At 42.4% G+C, this 25,987-nt stretch overlaps 1 protein-coding gene across 1 annotated transcript; it reads right to left on the bottom strand.

The window, feature by feature from the left end:
- Positions 1 to 44: 44 nt before the first annotated feature.
- On the bottom strand, positions 45 to 25,733 carry baiap2l1b (BAR/IMD domain containing adaptor protein 2 like 1b). The gene is made up of 14 exons (XM_044050155.1): positions 25,385 to 25,733; positions 23,376 to 23,451; positions 23,110 to 23,196; positions 17,454 to 17,515; positions 16,306 to 16,377; positions 15,170 to 15,304; positions 11,261 to 11,413; positions 10,862 to 11,017; positions 10,202 to 10,316; positions 9,467 to 9,686; positions 7,265 to 7,327; positions 5,358 to 5,589; positions 1,034 to 1,080; positions 45 to 922 (listed from the first exon to the last, which is right to left on the bottom strand). The coding sequence occupies exons 1-14, from the start codon at positions 25,433 to 25,435 to the stop codon at positions 850 to 852; spliced, it is 1,542 nt and encodes a 513-aa protein (XP_043906090.1). The 5' UTR covers positions 25,436 to 25,733; the 3' UTR covers positions 45 to 849.
- Between the last annotated feature and the right edge of the window lie 254 nt (positions 25,734 to 25,987).

Below are 25,987 nucleotides of genomic sequence, written 5' to 3'. Positions count from 1 at the left end.
GACATTTATAACGATGGTAAGATCATGACAGAAGAAACGGCACATTGAAGAAATAAATCTTTATTTTTCCAACAGCACATTCTATCAAGGGAGCAATGCGGGCCGTCAAAGACCAAAGTGGGCGTGCAGACTGGTCTGTGTGTAATCGAAGCAAATGTAAAGAGGAGGGTTTTTGTTTTTTTTGCCACAACTCATGTCCACAAGTTAGTACTGTTTGTGTCCTTAAGGCAAGAGTCCTGTGCCCAGGAACGTCAATCGATGGAATATTTATATACAAAGGATTTGGGGGGGATAAAGATCACTTGTGTGCTGATGCGTCTCTTTAAATGATTGCAATTTTCACTTGTTGACAACATTTTTCATAAGGACCTGAGGGTGAAACACAGACGTCGTCTACATTCATTTACTGTCCTATGGCAACAGAAATGATTTCCAACAGTTTGTTTCCTCGCCGCGAACGGCATAAATATCTTTCAGTATTTCCGTTGACCGCTTATTTTTAATTCGTCTACAGCTCTCAAGTGTGGGTACGACTGTGGTCGTTCGAACGTCGCCACCGTACACAGAAGCACAAAAAGGACATAGACAATTCATACATTTCAATATATAAGCATCCGCTCTGTCAATACAATAGTCCAAAAATACTTCCATATGAGAGTTTGCAGCAGGAAGGGAATCCCAGATTCAAATGGCATTTTTTTTCTCAGTGCTGGCTAACTTGTGTCTGGTCTCATTCAGACCGGGGACAGCTGCTGGTCAGTAAAGGCAGGACAGTGCTGTATGTCCCGGGCAGAGGACACTGGAAGATTGCTGAGGGAACCAAAGCTGGGTGGTGGAAATGTGGACAGATCAGATGACTGGCGCGGAGCGGTCGTTAGTGACGGTTGGACGTAGCCTGACTGTGGCGAATGGGTTCCCTCCTCTGTGAAAAGGCGTCAGAGATCAATCCCGAGTGCTTGTCTGTGTGTGTGTGTGTGTGTGTGTGTGTGTGTGTGTGAGAAGAGCATGTTGTCAACACTGGTCCGTGACTTACCCGAGGAAAGCAGGTGGAGGTCTCGAGACACCGTTAGGCTGCGCTGCCTGTGGAGAAAACACATACAGTATCACTTACTGGTCACAAGACTATCACGCAGATCATCCCAGTCAATAACAATGACACAATAGCCCCTTTAAAATGTCAAGCATACAGTGCATGATCACACAACGGGAGTCTTTTAGGTTAAAGTGGACATGCTGGATTAAAACCATGCTGCACCACATCACAAGACAGCGTGTGGAATCTGGGCCTTCTGGATTTTCAAGTCTGTTCCACAATCAAACGCACTACGTTTCCCTACAACACAAGACACACTGCCATTTTCAAAGGGAAGCTCTCTTTAACATAAATGCTATTGGTGTTTTTTTGTTTGTTTTTGGCTTCTCTTTGCAGAAGGAAGGCTCATATCAGAGGACGTGGTGTTTGCACCCCCGTTTGTTTGTGTCTTCTATCAGTATGAGAGTGAAAGTCAGTAAAACTGGAGAGACAAGGAACGTGGAAGTGCATTCAGCTGCATCTGCACAAACAAAGACACACAAACAAGCACAACACACCAGGCTGCATATTTCACGTCACACTGCATATGGCTTTACCTCCCCGCAGAAATGTAAATATGGGCGTAAACATACGCAGTGTAGTGTATTCACTGTCCACATTCATTTGTGGTTCAAAGTGTCAAAGTTCAAAACGACAATTGTCCACAATCTGACAAAAACAACAACAAACACAACACATAAAGGAATCTGGAATCTCACACATTTCAGCATGCACTACCACACAGATTCCACTAGAGGTCAGGCGTGCATAGCGTGACAGACGTTGAACAGCTCTCCTCCAGCATTGCCATGATCCCAGTCACCAGCTGTAGTGTTGTTTTTTAGTACAGATGTTTGGATTACCCACATGGACACATCAGTGTGTGGCGTTGTGTGTTCTTAGACAATTCAATCTTCACAGTGTGCGAGTGTGATGTCCTGTCGCGGTGATTTGTGCAGGGCGGAGTTCTGTGAATCAGTGTCTCTGGGCTCCTGTCTTTGTCTCGCTGTCCCCACTTCCTGCGTGGTGCCTTTGGCATCAGCTTAGCTGGACGCCCACTTCAAGGGATAGAAGCCACGGCATAAACTGCTTCCATTTAGTTTGTCCAACTGTGGACTGATGATTATCTCTCCCCCCCAAAGAGTTAAAACATCTTTATAAACATCTCAATGTGATGTTTCACACCAGTATTGTTGTGTTTATGAGTTTTTTTTGTGAGTGGCTCCAGTGTCCTCAGCTTTTGTTGGATTCCCACACTTTTATCAAGTGAGCATGAACAAGAATAATGCAATGATTTATGTGTTTGTTAGTAATGTTAGTAATGCTACCACTCATAGCTCATAGTCTCAGGAATTAGCCTGATACTCAACACTTGGTGTGTCCACTCCTGTAACTTTCTCTGTTGATCTCTGTCTCTCCTTCCATTCGCTAAATATATTCATTCCTGCGTGAGTCATTATCTTTTCTTTCACACAATGCACCAAACCAGTGAGGGTGCATTTTTCTCTCATGGTGACAGTGCATTCCAGGGTAACCCCACCTCCCCCGGCCCTTCTGTCTCCTCTCCCCCTTTCTCTCCTCCTCTCAGCTTTCCTTCTCTGGACCAGCATGCTGTTACATACAGTTGGGTAACACCAACTTTTTTGGGGTGAAAAAAAATATGTGGCATAAGCACTAATTTGTTATAAAGCTTGATCTGATCTTCACCCAAGTCAAAAGCACATTGTGCTTGAGCTGACACAACACAATGTTTGAGTTAACACACACACACACACACACACACACACACACACACACACACACACACACACACACGAACGCAGAGCACACACTGTGGCATTAAAGTTCATCAAAGTCACAGCTAGTCTGTAACTATCTAAACACAAAACCATGCACATACCAACAACTTCATCCTCCCACTCATACCCTGAGCGGAACATAAACCAGCTGTATAGCAGTAGAGAACTTTTTCCCACACACAAGTCTATTCTGGGATGTATGTGTGTGTGTTGGTGCTCTGAATAGAACTAAAGTAGGGGTTCTGTAGGTTGTAAGAAACGGAGGGAAAACTACTTTTGAAGTCACGAGAGGGAGAGAGAGAGAGGGAGAGAAAGGGCATGAGTTGAAGACAGAAGGCAGGTGAGTGTTGAGATGTGGAGATAAACAAACACCGTCAAGAGAAACTGAAAGACTCAAGCCAGAGCAACAAGGAGGGAGCGTGGGTATCAGGTTCACTCAGAGAGGAATTCCACAATAATGCTGAGCCAGTGATGGAGAGATGTGACACACACACACACACACAGTATATCTGCATGTGGCTGCAGACCACATGAGTGGTGAATAATAAATACTGCAAGTATCTCTTTGTGCCATCTAACCACTGGACCTCCACCTGGATCAAACATCACGACCAGTGAAAAAAATAGCCACAGTGGTCAATAATATACACTTAATTGCCACTTTGTTACGTACACGTGTTCAACTCCATGATTCAAACATGAGGACACGGTCAAGGCGACCTGTTGACGTTAAAACCCATTTCAGAAACTGCTGATTTTCTGGGTTTTTTTTTGCACACACAGGAAGCAAAAAGGATCCAGCGAGCAGTTATTTGGGTGCAGGGAGAGCGTGCATGGATGACATGCCGTGCATTGCACTGGTCCATTTGACTCTGACATACCGCCACGCATTTACATTCATCCAGCGCAGGTGAACTATACAGGCTTTCTCAGGGAAGGCGAAAACCGCACGTTTGGCTGAGACTTTGCATGGTATGTAAATGGAGGGACGTTTAGAAAGTAAGGACGATGTATGTATAAAAATGTATTTCAAAATAACACAAAAATGTTTTGTTATCATATATTTGAGTGGATATATATATATATATATATATATATATATATATAAACAAACATGTGATGCAGAGATACAGAGAGATTTATTTATTGTAAGATTAGTTGACCGTGCGGTGGTGTGTGCACTGGGTGTGACTTCAGTCACCTTGCCTGACCTTGGCTCTGTCCTCATGTGTGTCCCAGTGTTACTGCGTCTCACTGCAGCACAGTCTCCAGGAGACCCATTATCAGCACACCAGGGATTATTGTAACAAAGACCAGCTTCTTTACAGCTGTGTACTACTCAGCCTTCATCTCCTACAACCGTGTGACGACCAGTCCTGGGACAAGCGAGTTTGTCAGTTTTTTCATGTAGTTTCTTATTGATTATCCTGTTCAGGGTCACGGCAGATATGAAAGGACCTAAAGCAAGAGACAGACTGTATCCTGGATGTTTTGGCACATATGTGAAGTGCTTTTCAAGAAATGGTTGGTTCCTCTGAAATATAATAAGCCTCACATATTATTAGGCCATCTTGCCTTCAAAATAAAGGTGCCCTGAGAGCACACACGATCCACCAACACTTGCAACAATTATGTCACATTTCTCTATTTAAACTTCTAAAAACTAATGTGTGATACTGTATTTTGTTGAATAGGGTACTTACATTAGCTAAAACATTTTCATCACCCATTGAATCCATTTCTATATTAAGTAACGGACTGTTTGAGCGATAGCAATGTCAGAGTGAGGTAGGACATATATTCTGTAGTGTTGTGGTGTAGTGCTGACACCAAAGTTCTTCCCTTAAAGTGCAACAATGCCCATGATCCTACACTGCTTCATTGACATGTTCTTGCTCCACTGCCTCAGGAGCTTTTTCGAATAATGGTGCTGGAGCTCAGACAAACAGCATTGAAAACACCAAACTTCTTTGGCAGAAGTCACCTAAGCATGATTGTAATATTTGCAAGTAAATGAGCTCAAGCAAAGAAGGAAAATATCAAAAACAAGAACTTTTCCCCGTGTCCTTGTGCATCACATGATGCTTCTTCTGGGATAACAACGTCGTAGCTAATGTACCGACAGTGTCTAACTGTCTCTAGGCCGAAATCATTTCTTCTTTTTTTTATCGGGAATGTCGGCTGACACTGAGAGTGTGCCAGAGTTAGCTCAGGTTTCCATTGCAAACATAAAAAGCTCATGTGACACCAACACACATTCATGCACACATGCACATACTGTCATCAGCAAGCAGCAAGATAAAGCAGCACAGCTGAGGGTACAGTCGTCGCGCTACGGCAGGTATCAGGTGAGACGTGACCTCGCTGCGCCGGCAGTCTGCCACTCGGCATTTGTTCTGACCTGATTGCATTTCTTAGAAGAATCCCTCTCAACTGTGCCAGGCTGAAACCTTTCCCGTGAAAACAGAGCAAATGTCCGAACTCACTGTGTTGTGATCGGACGAGGAGGAGGAGGAGGCGGCAGACGGCGTAGGGGAGTGCTGGTGGTTGTTATACGTGGTGACTGCGCTGGCGGATAAACTGCTGTTCTTGACGCCGCTGTGCTTCGAGGAGTCACTGTAGTCCGCCGCGGGGAGCACCATGGTTGCCTCGTCCGTCTCCGTGTCCTGATGGTGCAGGTTGACCACACTTCTGCTGCGGTACGGTGTTACAGACACGCTGCGGGGAAGAAGCAGAGCAAACAGCGCGGATGTGATGAAGGATGGAGGGACAGCGTGGAAACAAGAAGTCAAACTTTTATTAGAAACAAACCATTGTCTAACTCTCTCTGTGACTAATTTCACGTGGCGACATGAGCTACAAACAACAACAACAACAACAGAAGCAGATACAGGTCACAGCAGTGTAAACAGGTTTGTAGTCTGACTGAAAACACAAAAGAAGTTTCAGAACTGAATTCTACATCTCGACCAGTAGCTTGACGAGATGAACTCATCTCACCCCAGCCTCCCCTGCTATACACACACAAACAATCCACACTCGACTAACCCACCAGGGGTGGGTTTATGGTTCAAACCTTGTGTTTTTGTGACTGGCAGCTTCTCTGTGGGAGGTGGAGCACATTAAGAGCTAATAAACCCGCGGGGATTAGTGTCTTTGAAGAAAAGCCTGGAGTGGATTTTCTCTCCGTATATATATCAGCCGCAAAATCTCATCAACACACAACATCCTGTTTCCTGATGTTTTACTGGGCTTGTGTGATAAAAAAAAAAAATCCACTTTTACATAAGGAAACTGAAAGAAGCAGAATAACCTTGAAGGCCTTGAATAAATGTATCAAGTGGCATTTATTCTGTTTCTGATTCTGAAACCACACCGGGCGCTGGAGTGGTCATTACTTTACAAATGTAACACAACTCATTCATTTCACAATCGACACACGCACACTGAAATGATTATTATGCAAAATAGGACGCGTTGGGCAGGTTGTGCATTGTATTTTATAAACAGTACACAGGAGGACACTTGTTTTGAGACGTGATTATTTTGGCACAATCACGATCGAGGTCACACCTGAGGTCATTAATTAACTTAGGATCAAGCAGCGCTACTTTAATTATGCGATGTGCCTGCCCTCCTTCACGATCCTCGGCCATAAACAGCCTCTTAGTTTGGGAGTTTATTCAAGCAGCAAGATTTTCCATCTCTCCCCCAGCTGTCACTGCGTCCTTTGCCCAACATGAGCGTTGCTGCCTGTTGAATCGGCCCCGCCACCACCTGCAGGCTCCCGCAGGGGGTTAATAATATATTTGCTCATCACTTCCTGTTATCACCATATAATCCTAAACGATGAGGTCGGGGACAAGGGAACACTCGCAAACCTTCCCCTAATAATGACAATCATAATACTCCGCCGTCATCAGGGCAGAACTTAACAAATCCACGGGCCTCTTGTGTGTCATGTGAAAACAGTTTATAAATGTGAGGTCACACGACACGTCTGATGTTTCTGCTGTTGCCACTGGACCTGCCTACGTTAACACCAAATTATAGTAGTACTAAGAAAAGCATCAATAAGTAAAGGTGTCCATTAACAGTACTGGTAACAATCATTATTTCTATCTGTGAGTGGCTGAACAATGTGTAATTAAAAAATAAATAAATAAATAAATAAAATTCAGCCAGTCAGAAGAGAGGCTCAGCAACTACAGAAAAAAAATAAAATCCTGTGCTAGTTAAACCTCAAGAGACAAACTAAACTGATCAGGCTCTCGAAGATAAACGACCATATGAAAGGTCAACAGGGGTAACTAGAGGAAACACTGCAGACAATACAGCAGGCTGTAACATGTGTGTGTGTGTGTGTGTTAGCCGTGCTGTGGGGTCTTCTTACCTGTTGTTATTCATGATTGGCTCAGAGAGTGCAAGGCAGTAAGATGAAGGGAACCAGCCCCTCCTGCAAGACAAGGACAAGTTAGGGACGGTTACATCTGCGGCTCTTTTGATTTTTGATTTTTGCACCAGATTTGTTTTTCAGTAAACATAAAGCACATATATTGCACAACTGTATTCTTTTTTCTACACCCTATGTGGCCCCATGGATCCCTCAAAAAGGGACAGGGGGGAAAAGTAACTGTAAAATGTATTACAAGCAGTGGTTCATTCATTATTATTAATTAAGTAGATTCTTGATCTAACTCTGCAGACATGTGAAAAACCTCTTTAGGGACGAGAGATGCAAAGACAGATAAGCCTCTACTTTCCCAGAATAAGATATTAGAGTAATTATGGTTGTTTTGATGGCAAGTGAATGTATGCTGATGGTAACCATGGTAGCAGAAAGCAGGAATCATTATAGAAAACACTTCCTGTCGAATGATTTGCAAACAGAGAAGACATATATACTGTATACATCTTTAAAAATGTGTTTTGATTCGATTGTTTTCTTTGATAGGAAGAGGTTTGGACCTGGTCGATCTTTTCTCAGCACTGAATGAAGTAAATCAAGGCAACACAGTATCTGGAACGCGTGGAAGCCCACAGCGACCGAGTGAGTCAACGCCTCAGTGCGACGTCAAAGAGCTACAAGGACTGTGGTGGCCTCACTGAGACGAACCATGCAGCATGTTGCCCCTGCCCACACGAAACACACACCGAAATAAACTTGACTCCTCTATGGAGTTGATGAACAGGGCGAGAACACGAAGCTAGTAAAAAAAAAAAAAAAGGAGGTATTTTCACTGTGGAAATACGTACGAAGGCATTTGAACAGGAGAATGTGAAAAATGAGGCACCGCTCATCTCGGTGTACAAACTCAGCTCGAGGGCTGAGAGCGTCAATTGTGTTGTTGTGCAAGATTGCAAGATTGTTCAGTGGCCGGCCAGTCTCTGTGAACAAATATGACTATTTACACATTTACACGCTTGAAGAACAGGCGTTTCCTTCCTGTACTTCTGATGCAGTAGCTGGAAAACACACTCCCCTCAATCTCACTCATGTTTATAATAGCTTGTGTTTGTTAAGGGAAGAGTTCTCGAGCACCGATGCAACAGCTGGCCACTGAACATGTCCACTGAAGCAACTTGACATTAATAAAAAAAAGAGACAGCTTGCTCAAGGACAGCTCACTCATACTGGTAGTCAGGAGGCGTTCACTTTCCCTCGTGAATCTTCTCGGAGCAAAAGCTTCTATGACGTGTCGAAGGGGATCAGTTTCGATTTTTCACAACTTAGATGTTATTGAATCTGGTGCATTTGTTCAAATGCAGCTCTGTCTTACTGACATCCATTCCTTCAGTCCATCAATATTGTGTGTGGGTATCAGAATCAGCCGAGCTGTTGCCAGGCAAGTTGCCGGGAAACCCTATCAAAGCTGCTTTAAGACGAAGGAAGAGAAACCAGCAAGAGACTCAAACGCATTGAAGCCAAACCTCCAGCAGGACATGAAATAGCCTTTATTTTTCTGTGGATGTTATTTTCCTCATAAAAATAATGATAAACAATCTTAAAGCCTTGCGGCGGCGCCGCTCGCAGCCCTGCAGACACGAGGCAGCGAGGCTAAAGTTGATCTCTGTGGCAGCCGCACTCTTCAAAGAAACTCCAAAAATATTCTTTTCTTCCGCCCCTTGATCATTTCTCTTTTATACATTCACCAGGTAATTTCCCTGGACAGAGACAGAGATCAAACCTGATGAATGATTAAAATTCAAAAACACACTTCCAAGGGCTTCAGATCAAGTCCCTGCTTTAAAAAGTCATCAGAGACTCGCTGAGACCAGGCATCGGCTGACTGCACGCTGTGTGACAGAACAGGTGGTTCTCTGAACTTCTCTCGCGCACTCTGCTATCTCACGTCCTGCCCTGGGGCCACACTTAAGTTTGATTTCCTTATCAGTGAATATTCCAGTTTGGATATCACTCACAGAGCTGAGAACTCACTGTGTGTGTGTGTGTGTGTGTGTGTGTGGTCGGCATCAACAATGAGGCCAGTTTTGATACTAGAGTCCAACTCTTGACTAATAATAACATGATAATAATGTGATCCTCTTCTTACGAGTATTTCACTTTCCTTTCTTGTGTAATTACAGTACTCACTTTCCGTTCTTCTCCATTTCGCCGTACAGCCACCCGTCTCTCTCTTCGGGGATGAGAAGGACGATGACGTCCCCCTCGTCGAAGCTGAGCAGTGTGCTGTTGTTGCCCGAAGTGTGAGGGAAGATAGTGCGCACGCGAGGCCTCTTTGTGGTTATGTGGTTGAGGCCGGTCGCCACCGACACAGACCGGGCCATGGCACTGTCCACACTGTTGCCGTGATCTGGGACAGAGGATTGAGAAAGGTAAAGGTGTAAATTAAATTAAATTAAATTAAATTAAATTAAATTAAATTAAATTAAATTAAATTAAATTAAATTAAATTAAATTAAATTAAATGTCATCACCATTATTATAATGCTATAATTAAAAGTTGATATCAATATCATTTTTATCAACAGTCTCTGCTGCTGCTTATATAAATTACATTGTATTTCTATAAACATGTTATCACTGACTGAACTGTCCTGTATAAACTTGTAACTTGATACAGATGTTGTGTATCTGCGCCCGGTCTCTCTCTTTCTGTCTCTACTTCATCCTCCTCTTGTCCTTTCTGTCCCCCATGATGTTAAATTAAATTAAATTAAATTAAATTAAATTAAATTAAATTAAATTAAATTAAATTAAATTAAATTAAATTAAATTAAAAAAGAAGTGAAGCAGATACTGTTGTTGTGGACCATGTCACACGTCAGGAAAAGAACAAAGATTGCCATTCTAATGCAACTGTAGTACCTATGCTTTTGTTGTTGGTGGTGGTCACAGTAGTCGTCTTGTTCTCTTGGGAGAACAAGTTAGCCAGAGGGCTGGTCTGAGGCTTCAGAGGTGGAGCCACAGGAGTGCTGATATGCTGTCACAGGAATATCAATCAGAATGTTTGCATGTTGTCAGCTCCACAGTCAAATACAGCACACAATACGTCTCTGTTACAAAATCAAAGGCCTTACATGGCAAACACTAAATGTAAATCTATAGTATAGAGCTGAACAACATGGGAGAAATTAACTGAGCCATTTTCTGTCTTGCCAGATACTGTAATTGTGATTAATTTTTCAGCCTTAATAAATAAATGTATAGTTTATAATTTATCAGGATTAATAGAATTACAACAATAATGCAAAAAAGTGTAAAACTTTACATATTGTCCTAATAATAATAATAATAATAATAATACTAGTAATAATGATGCAACAATAAGAGTTTGGAGGAAATAAACATGATACGTTAGATTTGAGGTCCATATGTCTAAATGTCCAAATACACAAACGTTTACATTAACTTGAGCGATTATGAGGTTTCTACAACATATATATAATCTACTGTACGATAACAAGAGAAAGTGCACTATGAAACGAGAGCATGTCCGTCTCTCTGCCCTCCTCCATCCCATCATACCAAGCTGCGCTGCGACGGGGACGGAGAGGGCAGAGGCGTGATGGTGACTTGAGTCCGCAGGCCCTCGATCATCGACAGCACGCTCTCAGGCATGTTAGTGGCGTCGTTGCACTGTTCCTGCCAGGTGCTTAGCTTCTCCGTCAGTATGTCTCGGGCCTGTCCAACACGCACAAAAGAGCAGATATTAAAAGAAAAATGAGTAATCCGTGGAAGCTGCGCTCACATTTCCATCGCTATGGTAACGCGATGCATCGTGGGTTTTGGACTACATTTTTCTGGCTATGTTGCAACTCCGTTCAGTGTTTTCTCTGTGCGTTAAACTGTTAAAATGAAGTTTTTTTCTGGGGTCTGAAGAGTCGGACGTTCCAGCATTAAAAAAGGAGCAGGAAACTCTTGTACCTTATCATGGAAGGAGGCCATCTGGTAGGTTAACATACAGTGTTTGTCCACCAGGAAACAGAAGCGCCTCTTCTCCTCCAGCAGAGCCTCCTTGCAGCCATCTGCGACGAACAACTGCATGTCCATCTGACGGCTCGTCAGTGTTTCCAGACACTGATAACGTACACACACACACACACACACACACACAACAGCACTCAAATACAATCCTTCTTGAGTAAATACAATGGATGGATTAATGGCCTTGACACGAAGAATAGAAGTTGTCTTATCTTCATGAGCACACTGTGCAAATCCAGTGCGCACAAGTGACATGAAAAAGCAGGGTTTCTTTTTGAACATCCTAATCTCCGTGTTGCAGAGAGTTGCGGGTCACATTAGACTACAGTGTACCGCCATTGGTGTTTGGTGAAAGGACAAAGCATTAGGACACAGAGGGACAACAACACAGCGGTTAAAAGACGGGTCAGTCTTATCTACACTGGCAACCTGGGATTATAAAAACACAAAGCCTGACAGGATCTTCGACTGATGTGTGTAATCTACATCATTGAAGTCTGAATTCACATATTCATCTTCAGCTTTGATCTTCTTTGAAAATTACATTTTTTTATTTTATCTGAGCTTTATTTTTGTTTTGTCTATTGTAGAAAATGGATTATGCCACATGGGAAGAATAGAATGTTTTTTTTTTATTTTGTTGACGGATAGTATCGTTGAGTGATTATATTGTATTGTTTGAATGTTGTTGTTCAAATGCAAGATTATTACCTGACTCTAAGGAGTGGGAATTTGCATCCTGGCTCATATCTGGCTCATATTTGCTTGATTTTGTAGATGCATGAATTGTTTTTTGGTTTTTTTTTCATATGAAGACAGTTTAGGAAGCAAAACCAGTAACTACAGATGTGAGATCCATGTTGTCTGGCAGGAATGGGCACACCTGTTAACGGCTGATCGTTCAGTCACACACACACACACACACACACACACACGCCCTCTTCTCTATTCAGCCTTTAAAACCTATCTCATCTGATAAATCCCTAAATGGCTGTGGGTGTAAAAAAAACCCCAACAGGAATCTGTGGTGTTTGAATGTTTTACACAGAAATATTCCATCATCCACCACCATCATCTCTTTATGCAACTATTCCAGTCTATGTTAAATCCGGTACGGGCTAAATTCAATTTTTGAACCGTGTGTGTGTGTGTCTGTGTGTGTGTGCGTGTGTGTGTGTGTGTGTGTGTGTGTGTGTGTGTGTGTGTGTGCGTGTGTGTTCAGTGACGACAGCTAAGCAGAGTGATGATCATCTGCTTAGCTGTTGTCACTTGGCGAATGCCGCGGAGTCCTTAAATGACCCCAGGCTCACATTTGTGGCGACATAAAAAACAAATAAGCAGATGCAAATTATTCAAAAAGTAAAATAAAAAACCCACCTACACAAATAACACCAGCAGTCTAATTCCCTTCATTTCCCTTGTTCCTGCTCTTATAAAGTGTGCACACTCACACAGGATGTTTAAGAATATCTTCCTGCAAAGCCATAAATAACTTTAAGAGAACAACATAGAAGTAATGCTGCATAAAATAAAATAAATAAAAGTTACATACGTGTTAAAGTGTCCCACTACATTACATATTTACAGTAAATCCAAAACAAAATGCCAGCTATTACCCCCCCTCTTATTTCTAAAAGAAGAAAGATGGAGTGTGCTGCACCAGTTGCTGAATATGCAACCACCTATGATGACTATAAATGCTGTGGAAGCAGTCAGATTGCATCATTTGCATTCATTAAACTAACTGAGAGGCTCCCAGGAGTGAATATAATGTCATTACTAGCCCTGAAATGATTAACCAAATACATGCACTTTATTTAATCTCCTTCAGTGCTTGCTTTCCTACTGTTGTGTTTTGTTTTGGCACAGGGAAATACCGCTGGTGCATTCCATGCCAGTAAAGATATTCGGAATGAAAGGAGAGAAGAATGAGAAAATAAATAAATAAATACGGAAATGGTGGGCAGCTTCATTTCTACAAACTAAAAAGGAGAGAGTGTGAAATGCTATTTCCACACACACACACACACACACACGCGCGGGTCACGTTTGGGGCCAAAAAAATGGGGGGAAAAAAATCACAACCATTGCAATTAAAGCAGACTTTAGTTTGAAATAATTGAAACACACACACACACACTGTCTCAATCACTGGAGCAGGTCAGTTGCTATGGATAATGTGAGAAATCAAAGGATCTTCTTTGCCACATAATACATAATCTGTAGCTCAGTATTTACTAATCCTGCTAACAGGCAGAGAAACTTGGGCTTCCTTTTTAGACTAGTCTGACAGCTGTGGCAGCTCTCTCACTTTCTTTCCTTCTTTCTTTTTTTATATAATCTTGTCTTAACTTTCTGACAGATCGTTCCCCGGCTTTGACGTCTCTTTGTTGTGCGGTGAATCCATAGCTGCTGTGAGCTCCTGCCCTTAAGCCCCTGATGACACCCTGCCCGTCTGTTTGCTGGCCGTCCGTCTCTGTGTCTGCTCCGGGCGTCTCAATCCTAATACGTGGCCTTACATCAGATGAGCGAGCACAGCGATGGGCAAATACTCTTAGACTTATGGTTCGATGGGAAGCAAACGGTCAAGAGAAATGGCAAAAAAAGGGCGGAGTAAGAGAGAGTACAAAGAGAGTCTGAAGAGGAAGATGAAGGTGGTGTATAATAGTATAATAGTTTCATAATTCTCGATTTATTTATGTATATCAATGTAATAATAGTGCAGCCACCACCGAGTATTTTGTGTGTTGTAATTATAATTATTAGGATTGGGATTATTAGGATTAGGATGGTAGTGGCAATAACCTTTAGAAAATAAAGACAGTGTCCATATTTATTGAAAAAAAGCATTTCCCTCAGCAAAGGTAGGGTAGGAGTGACCTTATTGACAGGATACACAAACCCTTGACCACTCACTCACACGCACGCACGCACACACACACACACACCCACGTGAACAGGTTACCCGACCGGATCGCTGTTTGGCAGGTTGTGTAAAATCTCAGGGTCGCAGCGTTGAACCCGGGCCAGTTTTCAGTCACTGTCACTGTTAGGGTGTGGTGTCACCAGATAATAACAGCGACTCAAACTGACTGTAATGACATCGCGTTCCACAGGAATTAATCTAATTGCATGCAATTAGACGACACTGTGTGCGATAAAATCAATGGAAACACACACTCAGGGACAGAGGCGGGATTATTTATTGCATCAGGGGCGTGTAAATGTGAATGCACTATAGTCAAATAACAAAAACAAACATTAGTTTGAAAGCACATTACGCTGAAGTACAGCTACGGGACCTGACACACACACACACACACACACACACACACACACGGCTAACCATGCTTGCATACACAACTAGAGAGGATTATTTAAGTGAGCACGTTTCAGAAGTCCAAATGGATTAATACTTCCTCCCCTGAGCTAACACGAAATTGAAGTGTTTACTTAAAAGATTTCTTGTGCGGAACGTAAATCTGGTCTAATTCAAACACACCCCCCCTTGGGTGTTTGCTCTCCTGTGCACATGCGTGTCTGTGTGTTCATGTGGGCGGAGTCAGGTAGCACAGGGAGGGATTGCGTGCGGGTGCACTCAAAGGGCAACAAACATCCAACAGATCTTCCGCCCGCATGACTGCACACGCCACACACTTCACACACTGACTCCCAACTACTGTTACACCGGTCTTTGACGTGACGCGTCTCAGGTGTCAACGTTTGTGAATGATTGAGTATAATTATGTCTATACACACATAGGAACGAGCCTGTGAGTGTGTGTGTGTGTTTGTGTGTGTGTACACAGTGTACTGCATGCATGTCGACGTGTCTTTCGTCCGTCTCACCTCGCTCTCCCTGCTCTCGTACTTGTTGGCGTTCTTGCCTTGGCTCTTCCGTCTCAGCTTCTTCAGGTCGGACTGGGACTTCTCCAGAGAGTCCTGCTTCATCTTGTTCTCCATCTGATATCTCTTGAACGTGGCCTGAAGAAGCAGAGGAAAGAGAATCACGTCAGGTCGCAGAAATCGCTGCCTATTTCACATCATTTCAAAATAAAAGTGCCTGTGCTGATATGCAACGATATAAAGTTCATGTATTTGGAGTGGCTCAGTGGTTAAGACCGGTACCCTATGTGCGAAAAACATCATGGTCACAATGGTCGCAAGTTCGATTCCACCCCTCGCTGACTGTAATCAATTCCATTGTAAGTCGCTTTGGATAAAAGCGTCTGCTAAATGACATGTAATGTAATGTAATAATGCACCATTAATCTATTGCTTAAAAAAAAAAAAACACACTAATTCCAAAATGCTTGCAGGCCCGCGGGCCGCAAGTTTGACACCACTGCCTTAACATAATAAAAAATAGTCTTTTACAAGCTCATGATAATTAAACTTGTATTCAATTAATTCCACCTGCCATTCAGTAACTACAGTTACTACAGTTTTTTTGTTGTTGTTTTTTAAATGCAAGGCCAAACAAGCTGACAAATGAATGAGTGAATGAATGAAAGGGATAAATATTGTATCCGTATTATCTGCGGCTGTGCAGCAGCTGCTTCATCAGGTGAATTGGTCACTTTGAATTGACCGCTGGTGTAAGTGTCTCTGTATGTTGGCCCTGTGATGGACCGTCAAGAGGTTGTTTTTCATTCCTTTTCCTCATGGTTTCTTCAGTGATCAATACTATGTGACTGGCTTTGCTGCAGCAGGAAACCTTCCCTTGTTTTCCTGTTGTGCTGTTTTGCAGCACATACTGTAGCTCCCACTGGGAGAAACTAATTGCCTTGACTGCAGCACTGAATTACTGCACAGGATTAGATTATAACTCAAGTCTGATCATGTCAATTAAACCTACATGACCACAGGAGTGATCACATCCCAGCCACCCTCGCCCTGTTTATGGTCACAATGTATAATCAAAGACATTTGGCTTAGAGGCTCATCTACACACACACACACACACACACAGAGCGAGAACTCACTGTCATGTATTTGACATCCATGTCGGTCTTTCTCTCCAGCTCGGATATTATCTCCCTGTGGAACCTTTTAAACTTGTGAGGGAGAGAGAGGAGAGGAGAGGAGAGGACACACTGATTAGAAAGTTGATGGGTGGATGAAGTGCTACAGTTGGTCAGCAAAGTTTCATCAAGACAACTGAAGACTGATCGTATAGAGTGTATCAGTGAGTGTGTGCGGGGGTGAGAACCATGTCCAAGGTTGCATTTATCAATGAGTCAGACCCTAAGCGTGGGAATGCCCACAGACTTCTCTGAATTCCTCTCTTTCTTTTTTTTTTTGTTGCTGTTGCGTGGTGTCAGAGCGCTCCTTCACCACAGCCTCGCTGTGATGCGGCGTTAGTGCACACATGGTGGCAGATCAATGAACACTAAGACCCCAGTCACCTGAATAAATACTCTGACTCACACCGAATGCAGGCCATTAACCAAGCAAACCACCCACTGATGATGCTATCAACAAATGCCTTGCAAATTCGAGCTTTTGGTTAAAGGCGTGGTTAATTGTGACACATTCTAATGTTCTATATCAGGGTTTCAAAAGGGCTCGGCCTGCAACACCATTAGAAATAAATTGTCATCAAAAGGTCAAATAAATCAATCCACATGCTCTGTAATTCTTATTATTTTCATTACGTGAATAAAAACAGTAATTATATGCAGGCCTACTGTTGCATTAGCATGCTAATAACATAACAGCTCCAGACATTGTTTTCCAGGACATGTTGAGACTTGCCTCCCTTGTTCCCAGCAAGGACATAAAGCAACATGTGTTCCAACAACCCAAACCTGTCGTGTCCCATCCTCTTCCTAACACTTTGTTTCACTAGTCTATTGTGCGACTGCAGCAGATGTACAGTAGGTGGGGGGGGGAAACAACAGCAGCAGGTAGCAGGAGGAGAGTGAGTGGGCTGTTCGGTGCCACTAAATGGCGCTTGGTGAACTGCAGCTTCACCTGTGCTGTGTGTGTGTGTGTGTGTGTGTAAATACCTCGTATTGAGCAACAGTTTCTGAGAGTGAGAGTGTCTGACAAAGTGCATCTGGGTGAGGCGACACACAATTACACAGTAATTGTGTTCCTGCAGAAGTTTGCTTGCATTACTCGCACTCACATTTTCCTCCATCTCAAGATGAACCTTCCTGTGGACTTCTGAGATTTCCATCAGCACGACGCCTGCAGACAAAGAGAGAGACAAGAAGACAAAACAACTTACAGGTTGATGTCTGATGAAATGCAGGTGCAATCTAATTGTTGCCTTTCCCTCGTTCAGGCTGAACAGAAAAGATAATGGTGTCTGATGATAAGCACAAGGCACAAACTGTACACACTATAATATAAGCACTGTATTTGAAATGTACTGTTGAGAAATCATCTGCAGATGATACTACAAAGGATTTCCTTCCTCACCAAGATGAAAAATACATTTAAAATAAAAAAAAAAACAAAAAAAAACCATTACGTTTGCCTGGACTTGAAAAACTGGACCACCTAGTGCTCAGCTAATTAAAAAAAGAGCTTTGATGGAACGCAGCCAAAACTTATACCTTTCGTTCGTCAAAGCAGCAGGTGCAATCATTCAATGGAAAATGGTGATTAAAAGTCTATAAGACGTGGAATTCACAGTACTTGAGGTGCGGTACAGATGTTTCTATGCGAGGAAGAAATAAAAATTAAAATTGAGAAACTAGCGTCACACAGAATACAATTTGGTACTGATACTGGTCAAAATCCCTGGGCCGGACATCGGAAAAAGGAAAAAGCAATCAATCTAATATGATCTATAAACCTGAAACATTATGTAAATGCTTCAGTAAACTTGCGATTACTGCTGTGTCAGCAACTCTCACAGTACTTAAAGCGAAACAGCTGAGTGTAATGTTGTTCATGATAATTATAGGAGTACAGCATGTGTTACCACAGTTGGAGCATTGTGTTTTTGAAAAGGCTGGTTATGTCTAAGAAGTAAACGCATCAGCACAAGAACAACTGTATGGGACTGATCTCAGTATCGGTAAGCACGACGCTTGCTATGAAAACATTTGTCATTTGTTATGTCAGATAAGATACTAATTTACAACAGTATGAATATCAAAAGGTGTTGTCTCCTGCGATGTAAAACCGCCAGAACGATAACACAGTTATTTGTGTCTGAACGTAGATTGAAGCTAAGGACAATTGACCAGGAACAGGACAACAGTGACAACAGTAGCACCGCTATTGAAGTCAGTGTACGCACAGTTTTTGTCATTTTTGACAAGTACTCTAGTACTGTTGGCCAAAGAGGAACAACTTGTGTGTGTTTGCAAAAAAGAAAACAGTGTGGGCTGGGCCAGTGAATCTGATTACATGTCTTGGTGCAGATGGGGATTCACTTTATTGCTGGAAGCAGCAGAGAAACAGTGATGGAGACTCAGCAAAACAACAGCTGCTGCTCTGTGGCTCTGACTCCAGTTGTTAAAAAAAAAAAGGACCATTCTACTTTGACTCATAGAAAGCAACACAAATGAACTAAAATATGTCGGGGATTTTCCTTTGTATACACTGCTCTATCTACCACGGACTCATGTAACATCTAAAATATAAAAACACCTTTTCCCACAACACAGTTTTACCGTAGAAATGTATTTTTCATGTACAGTGAAAAGCATCCTTTATTATCCAATAAGAGCAGCTATACTGTACTGGGCTGATGTAACCGTAATATTTCTGTGTTCGGTAAAGGGGCTTTATGTAAGAACTCTATTATATTAAGTCATAAAAGGACCATGATATGTCGGCAGAGAGAAAAGGAAAGATTGCAGCAGTGTTAACTAAACACAGCAACCTGTAGCTATTCAAAAAAAGCCCGAGTCAAAAAAGCCCAAGTCCATTTAACCTCTGTTTTTGGACTGCAGGAGGAAACCAGAGTACCTGCAGAAAATCCATGCACACACCGGAAGAACATGCAAACCATGTCAGACCTTCATCCTGTGAGGCAACAATGCTGGCTAATGGTCCGCAGTGTTTATAAAGACTAAACACACACAGTGGTAAAGTTACATGAATGTATGTAACTCTGAGCATCATTCTTTCTGAAAACCTGGCCACCACGCCCCTGCAGTGTTTTTACTTGGGATTGCAGTGGCCACTTTAAATGCTAAAGGTGGTAAATGCTCTTTAACATATTGTACATTCTGTACATCCCCTTTCAGTTTAACAATCAACGTGGCAACACATGAACCGACAGCATGTGAAAAGAAAAAATAGAAGACAATGGAAAAAAACAATCCAGTGTTTTTCCCCATTGTCTCCGTGTAGAAATGTGTGATGCATCACTATGACATGTACATTCATCTGTATGTAAACACAGCCCATCCCTGCTGTGCTCCACCTTGCCCTATGGCACAGTAGCTCTTTCACTCAGCACAGTTCAAACAGCCCAAGAGATAAAAGCTCGGTAAATCTGCCCTTTCACTGGAGAAAAAGGATATACTTAGACAGATAATGGGGCAAAAAAGGCCTTCTTGCGACATATGTCCACCAAATTCTCCCAAAGGACACTGGGTAAAAAGTAAACCAGGCACTATTTAATTTATCTAAAGTCCATTTATCCTATCCTATTAACATTAGCAGGCGTGGTACCCCAAATACCTGACGGACAGGATAATTTGTAAAACGCCTTGAGTCATCGACGCCTCATAATATCTTTATCACATCGATGCAAATGTGTCACGTAATCGTTGGACGCACACGACTCAGAACAGCGTCACAGAAATCAACAGTCCTTTTCGGGCATGTCACACTCCTTTTGTTTGTTGTTGATGCAATCTGCACACAAAGCGTTGCCAGGCAACCGGTGTGCACAATCGGGCAAGGTATGAGGGCAAAAAGAAAATAAATGCCATGATGTGATACAAAACCAGAGGCAGCAACGCAACACCACAGGCTAACAAGACACAACCGAGGTAATCTGACACAAGGAAGACAGGCTGCTGCTGTATAAGCTGTGTGTCCCCTGCACAATGGTCTCATCTGCTGCTTATGGTGAGCTCAGTGGACACGTTTGAACAGTTACAGTTAGTTCAGCCAGACACGCCGCGTGCAAATGTAAACAGAGACTTTATATTTTTTATCTTTGAGTTGACGTGGAACTGATGCTGTTCTCAAATGTCTTGTTTTGTCCATAAACCAAAATGATGAAGTTTTTATGATTTCTTTGTTATCCAGAGCAAAGAAATGAAGAAAATACTCACATATAAGCAATAGAAAATCTTGTTTTAATCATGAAAAAAGCTTCAAACCTGTAGATTACTTTAGTAACCGATTAATAATCGATTCATCGATTCATCGTTTCAGCTCTAGAACACACTAGACAAAACAATAAAGCCTACAGTGGACTCAAGACAGTGCCAATACCCCTGTTAAATATGTCAAAAGCAGAGCAGAAAGTCATGATTTCAGTTATTATGAGTAACAACAGCAGACGGAAGACAAGACAATCCATGAGGGCAGATTAATAGACTTGTTATTATATGTGAGTGCATTTGGCAAACAATGATCACTAAATGACAGACAATAACTACATGATTAAGTGTCTTGAAGCTCAGTTGACTCTGTGGTTTTCATGTGAGCAACAATTAAGTACAAACTATATCTGAAATAGAGAGTGACATGATCCGCCATGGCTGTATGCAAAAACAGAAAGGAAGGGGCTAAGTTCCACAGTTCTTCCTCTGTTTTTGACTGTGGACAAAATCATTTTGGCATTGGTGACAGCCGCCATGCAAACCTGCCTGGATTATGTAAAAATGGGCCAAAAGGCATTTCAAGGACCCGTGTGTCCTTGTGTGTGTGTGTGTGTGTGTGTGTGTGTGTTGAGCCTCCGTAAAGCCCCATAAAAGCACAAAATTAAAACGGGAAGAGATTAAAATCCCTGCTCATGGGCTTTTGAATACTCTTCAGTTTTTGGTCACCGACGAGGCACAGTTAAACCTAAACGTTAAAGAAAAGGCGCACAAACAAACAAAGCTTCCATCTTTACATCCTGGTCCTTCACATCTACGTCTTCCTTGTTCCAAAGAATGAAACAAGGAACAAGTCAGACATCTGAGAACTGTGGCACAGGAGGAGGAGGAGGAGGAAGAAGACTAAAGGAATTAAAGGAAGAAGAGGAAGAAGTTGGTGGGATAAGGTGCACCACTCCTCCGCTGCCTCTCAAGAGTATCTGGTTTCTGGTCGGCTACGCATCGCTGAAGCTCCGGTTTCTGATGGGTCAGATCTATGAGCAACCTCAGGAGCAAAGGGCACACACTTGAAATGCTGACATCTACTGTCAGACCGTTGAGACTGGACATGGGGACGTGAGTTTTTACAAACATTTACAGCGCATTTAGGTTTCCAGGCCTGGTTGCATCAAATGTGTATTTAATCACCCCCTGCTTCACATAATCCACCATAATGACTCAGACTAAACTGATCCGTCATGAGACAAGAGTGACTAAACCTCCCTAGCTCTCCCTCTCTCTGTCCCACCCTGTCTTTCTCAACAGGGATTAGTGGGTGCTCGGGTGTATCTGCAGGACAGCGGTGAGTGTGACATCCTGACTTCATCATTCAAACAGGTGGTAATTGGACATTTTGGGTCTTTTTTTTTTATTGCTTATAAGGAACGCTGATAAGAATCACCACTCCCCTCGTTTCCTTTTCACTTCCTATTACAGGAAGCACATTTCAAGCTGAGCTTACCACAACAGGACGTCATTAACTGTAAACTGCCTTAATCCCTTTCCCTTATTCTACACTTAACACAATTTCAGGTATTTTTAAAGTCTGGCTTTTGACAGTTCTGTGTCACATAAGTATTATTTTCAGAGCCTGCACATCAAGTGTCACCTGCTCACTCAACATAGTTCTTTAACCCATCCCTGCCAGACAATAGCGACTATTCCATGTGAGGTTTTACTCTTAAAACCATCAATAAGCCACCACCTGTACAACAATGTACGCACAGGTCTTCTTTATGGGGCAAATTACACACCTTTACAGTTCCCTTTCATGTATACACAATAGGGGGTGGCTTCATGTTTTTTTTTTCCTTTTCCTTGTGGTGGAGAATTACTATCAAGTGTGCCAGGAAACTGAGTCCCATATGGCACCAGGTGGTGCCTGTTCCCACTGTGCTGGCGAATTTAATTAGCAGTTTTGCTCCCGATCAGCAGGGGAGTTGAGAGACATACAGTGGTTAAATCAAAGTGTGCCTCTGGTGACCGTGGGGTTAGGATGCCAGACCTCTTTGGGCTGCAAATGAGCTTCGGGGAGTTGGCTAGAAACAAACAAGAGGCCGCACAAAAAAAAGAAAAGAAAAAACTTTGGCTTGGTGTATTTTTAAGCTCATCATGCATCCGGCAAAAGTTCCACGGTGGCGTTACAACAAAGTATTACTGCTGCTTTGCTCAGTGCTCTTCATGTGTATCTGAATGAAAAGGAGACGATTAGACGGTGTTTTTCTTGTTTAAGGTGTTAAATTGTTTCCTATGTTAGTAAATCAATCACAAAGTCTGCCCTTTGCTCTAGGAGAGAGACTCATTTTGTCTTATGGGACTGGACTATTAAAGCCGTAGACTTAGAACCTCAGTCACATAAGGGGTTACACTAATGTACACTACATGTGTCAGCTCATACTGGTCATTTGAAAATAATACACTCCTGTCCCCTGAGACCCAAGTGAGACAAACAACTGTTTCCAGAAAAGCAGATCTATCGCAGAAGAGAGCAACATGGAAACTTACCTAATTCTCTGGAGACAGGAGACACAGCGGCATTCTCCCCAATCTTGGACATTGCATCAAAGTACAACCTTCCCGCCAGGTTCATTGCTGGGAAAATGATACCTTGATTATTGATGTATGTCAAAATAGTTTAAATGAAATCTATATCATAAGGATTGTGTAGAAGGCTGTGTAGAAATGTATTTGTTTCTAACAACGGGGCAAACACATGTTTTCATAAGCGTTTGTTTTTTGTATTGTATTGGTGTTGTAAAAAAAACACTCACCAGCCACTGATTTCTCATAGTTTTTGCCAAGATTGATCATATTCCTCAGTCCCGGGTTGAACTGTTCCATCACATTCTGGGTGGATGGAAAAAAAATAACAAACGTGTTAAAAACCTTTTCTTTTTAAGGTTTGGTTTGAAATGCATGGGCAGTTAAAGGTCAACCTGGCTGTCAACACACACCAAAGGAAAGTCCTGTAATATTATATATATATAACAGAAAAACACAGAAGCAGAAGAATGAAAAACTGAACCAAATCCAGGCTCTCAGTAGAAGGAATGAATCTACCAAGGTCCAACAAGGCTCACTTTAAACGTCCTGTTATTATAAGTGTACAGTAACCGGGTTGCATGAACTGTTGTTTCTCATTACCTGAGAATGGAGTTGGGTCAGCTGACCTGCAACACCCCATCCATACTCTATAGAAATCTTCTCAGTTATAAACCAACAGTTAAAACATCCCCTCCTTGGTGGGGGAATAAGTGCAAGAGTGGGAGACAATAAAAACATCACAAAATATTATATTCCCAAGACACAAGTGGAGGTTTTTTTTTGATGGACAAAACCCAGAATGAGTGGGCGCCATCAATCCACTCATTCATGTCACTGAGTTGGAGCGATCGTCCATAATAATCATGTCCTAGCTCAGCGTTCATCTCTGCAATTATGTAAATGATTCTGCCATTCTTTGTCCATATTGTGCCCACAGCGACACTGTGAGAGAATAAGGTGTTCGCTTCAGTTCAGAATGAAGGGCCTTGAAAACAAAACATTTGCGATAAACCTGCATCGGAGGTTGGGTGATCGTTCAAAGACTCCTACAGGATACTGTCACTCTGACCACGTATCTTGTCAGTATTCTGAAACATCAACAGCGTCTAGAAAGAATTGTCCAAGTCTCTGGGCAACAAAAACAACGCGACGCTGGCCTCATTTGCTGCGTCACTCATGCAAACATACAGCACTCTGGGAACTTTCCGAACCACTGTTGATTATAGCTGCGAGTCAGAGGAGCCTGCTGTATAATCTTACCACACAGCTAAATTATTAAACCCAGAGTCTTTTTCCTGCATTTCATCACACCAAGGAGCTGTGGGGGCTGTCCCAAGAGGAGCAGCAGATAATAACTATACAAGGTGAATAAATGCTGCACAGAAGCAACATTAACGTCACTACAGCTTTCCTCTCTCTCTCTCTCTCTCTCTCTCTCTCTTCAGCCTCCCACCTTCTCTGTCCCACCTGTGGAGTGCACATGATAAATGCACCAGTTCATCTGTTACATTCCCTTTAAAACTGATCTTCGGTTAATTACTGCCAGTGTGCATTACACACACACAGAGAGGGAGAGAGAGAGAGGAGTTTGAATGGATGCTGATCAACCGGGACGAGGCTTTCATGAGGAAATGGCACTCCTAGGGTGGGGCTCTTCTCTAAAAATCCAAACTCAGGTCACTCCCCAAACAGAGAGTCTCTGGGCTAACTGCTGAAAAAGTTGCCACACTAGACATTAGCCTGACTTCACCCTGATACAGAGATACATATAGAACAGGTTAGTCTATATAACCCGGGTCTGTAGAGCCTTGAAAATGAAAATGACTCTAATCTAAACACAAAGTGCGTCACATCTGATGAGAGAAATAAGGTTTTCACACATAACTTTCAAATCAGTTGATATTGATAAGTACAATGATAAAGAAAGGGGCACCATAAAACAACAAATACAAAGAAATAGTTCACTGTAAAACAGTTTAAAGTGATGACTTTGCAACATTGCAACTGAGGAAAGTTACATCTGTCCAGTCCTGTACTTTAGAACTATTGTCAACAAAGGCCTTCTCTTTTACTATTTACGGGTTCACAGTAAATATGAACACATTATGCATGGAAACAAACAGCCACAGTGTTTGACAACGTAGAGTTTGAAGTACAGAGCAATGGAGGACACATGGACGAGGAGGAGGACACATGAATACTATGTTGATGTCGCACCTGTTGGATTCCCACCCACCTTGTATGTAATTTCAGTGAGCTTGTTCACCTCCTCCGCACTCCTCGACATGGTTCACTTTAGATCCTTAACGACACCCGACCAAAAACAAAAAATGGATACACAAAAAAATAATTCAAATAATTCAAATAAAAAAAAGACACCGGAGTGATCAAAAAAAAAAAAAACTACGGACACAAGAAATTCCTCATAGCCAGCAGGAGACGCAAACACGCACAGATAAAAAAATAAAAAATAAAGAAACACACACCAAGAGGAACAGATGAGAACAGACGGAGGAAAAGGAGAAAAGTCTGTGTCTGTTGTTGCTGCTGCTGCTGTGTGTGTGTGTGCGTGTGTGTGTGTGCAGTGAAAAGGCTGAGCTGTCAAACTTGTAGGTGGGGAGTTGAGCGGAGGGAGGAGGAGGAGGAGGCCGGAGGAGCCGTAGGAAAAGGCAAGTTGGACACTGGCGTCAAGCTCACTGCGATTAAAGGTAAGAAAAAGAAGGATCTGAACACGCTTCCGGTGGCATACACTTTCAAATTAAAACTCCTTTAGGCTTTTTAATCTTTTGAGGAGGAGATTGTAACACACACAAATAAAGACGCAATGGCAATAGGCTTG

The sequence above is a fragment of the Solea senegalensis genome, linkage group LG19 (assembly GCF_019176455.1).
Source record: "Solea senegalensis isolate Sse05_10M linkage group LG19, IFAPA_SoseM_1, whole genome shotgun sequence".
Classification (NCBI taxonomy): Eukaryota; Metazoa; Chordata; class Actinopteri; order Pleuronectiformes; family Soleidae; genus Solea; species Solea senegalensis.
The sequence above is the reverse complement of the archived record's forward strand: the minus strand, read 5'-3'. Positions and strand labels throughout refer to the sequence as shown.

Excerpts from the sequence above, each read along its gene's own strand:
- baiap2l1b (XM_044050155.1), bottom strand. The coding sequence starts at position 25,435 with ATGTCGAGGAGTGCGGAGGAGGTGAACAAGCTCACTGAAATTACATAC. Across the intron at positions 17,516-23,109 it reads TCCTGTCTCCAGAGAATTAG|GCGTCGTGCTGATGGAAATC; the intron begins GTAAGTTTCCAT and ends CTTTGTCTGCAG. Across the intron at positions 16,378-17,453 it reads ATCTTGAGATGGAGGAAAAT|TTTAAAAGGTTCCACAGGGA; the intron begins GTGAGTGCGAGT and ends CTCCCTCACAAG.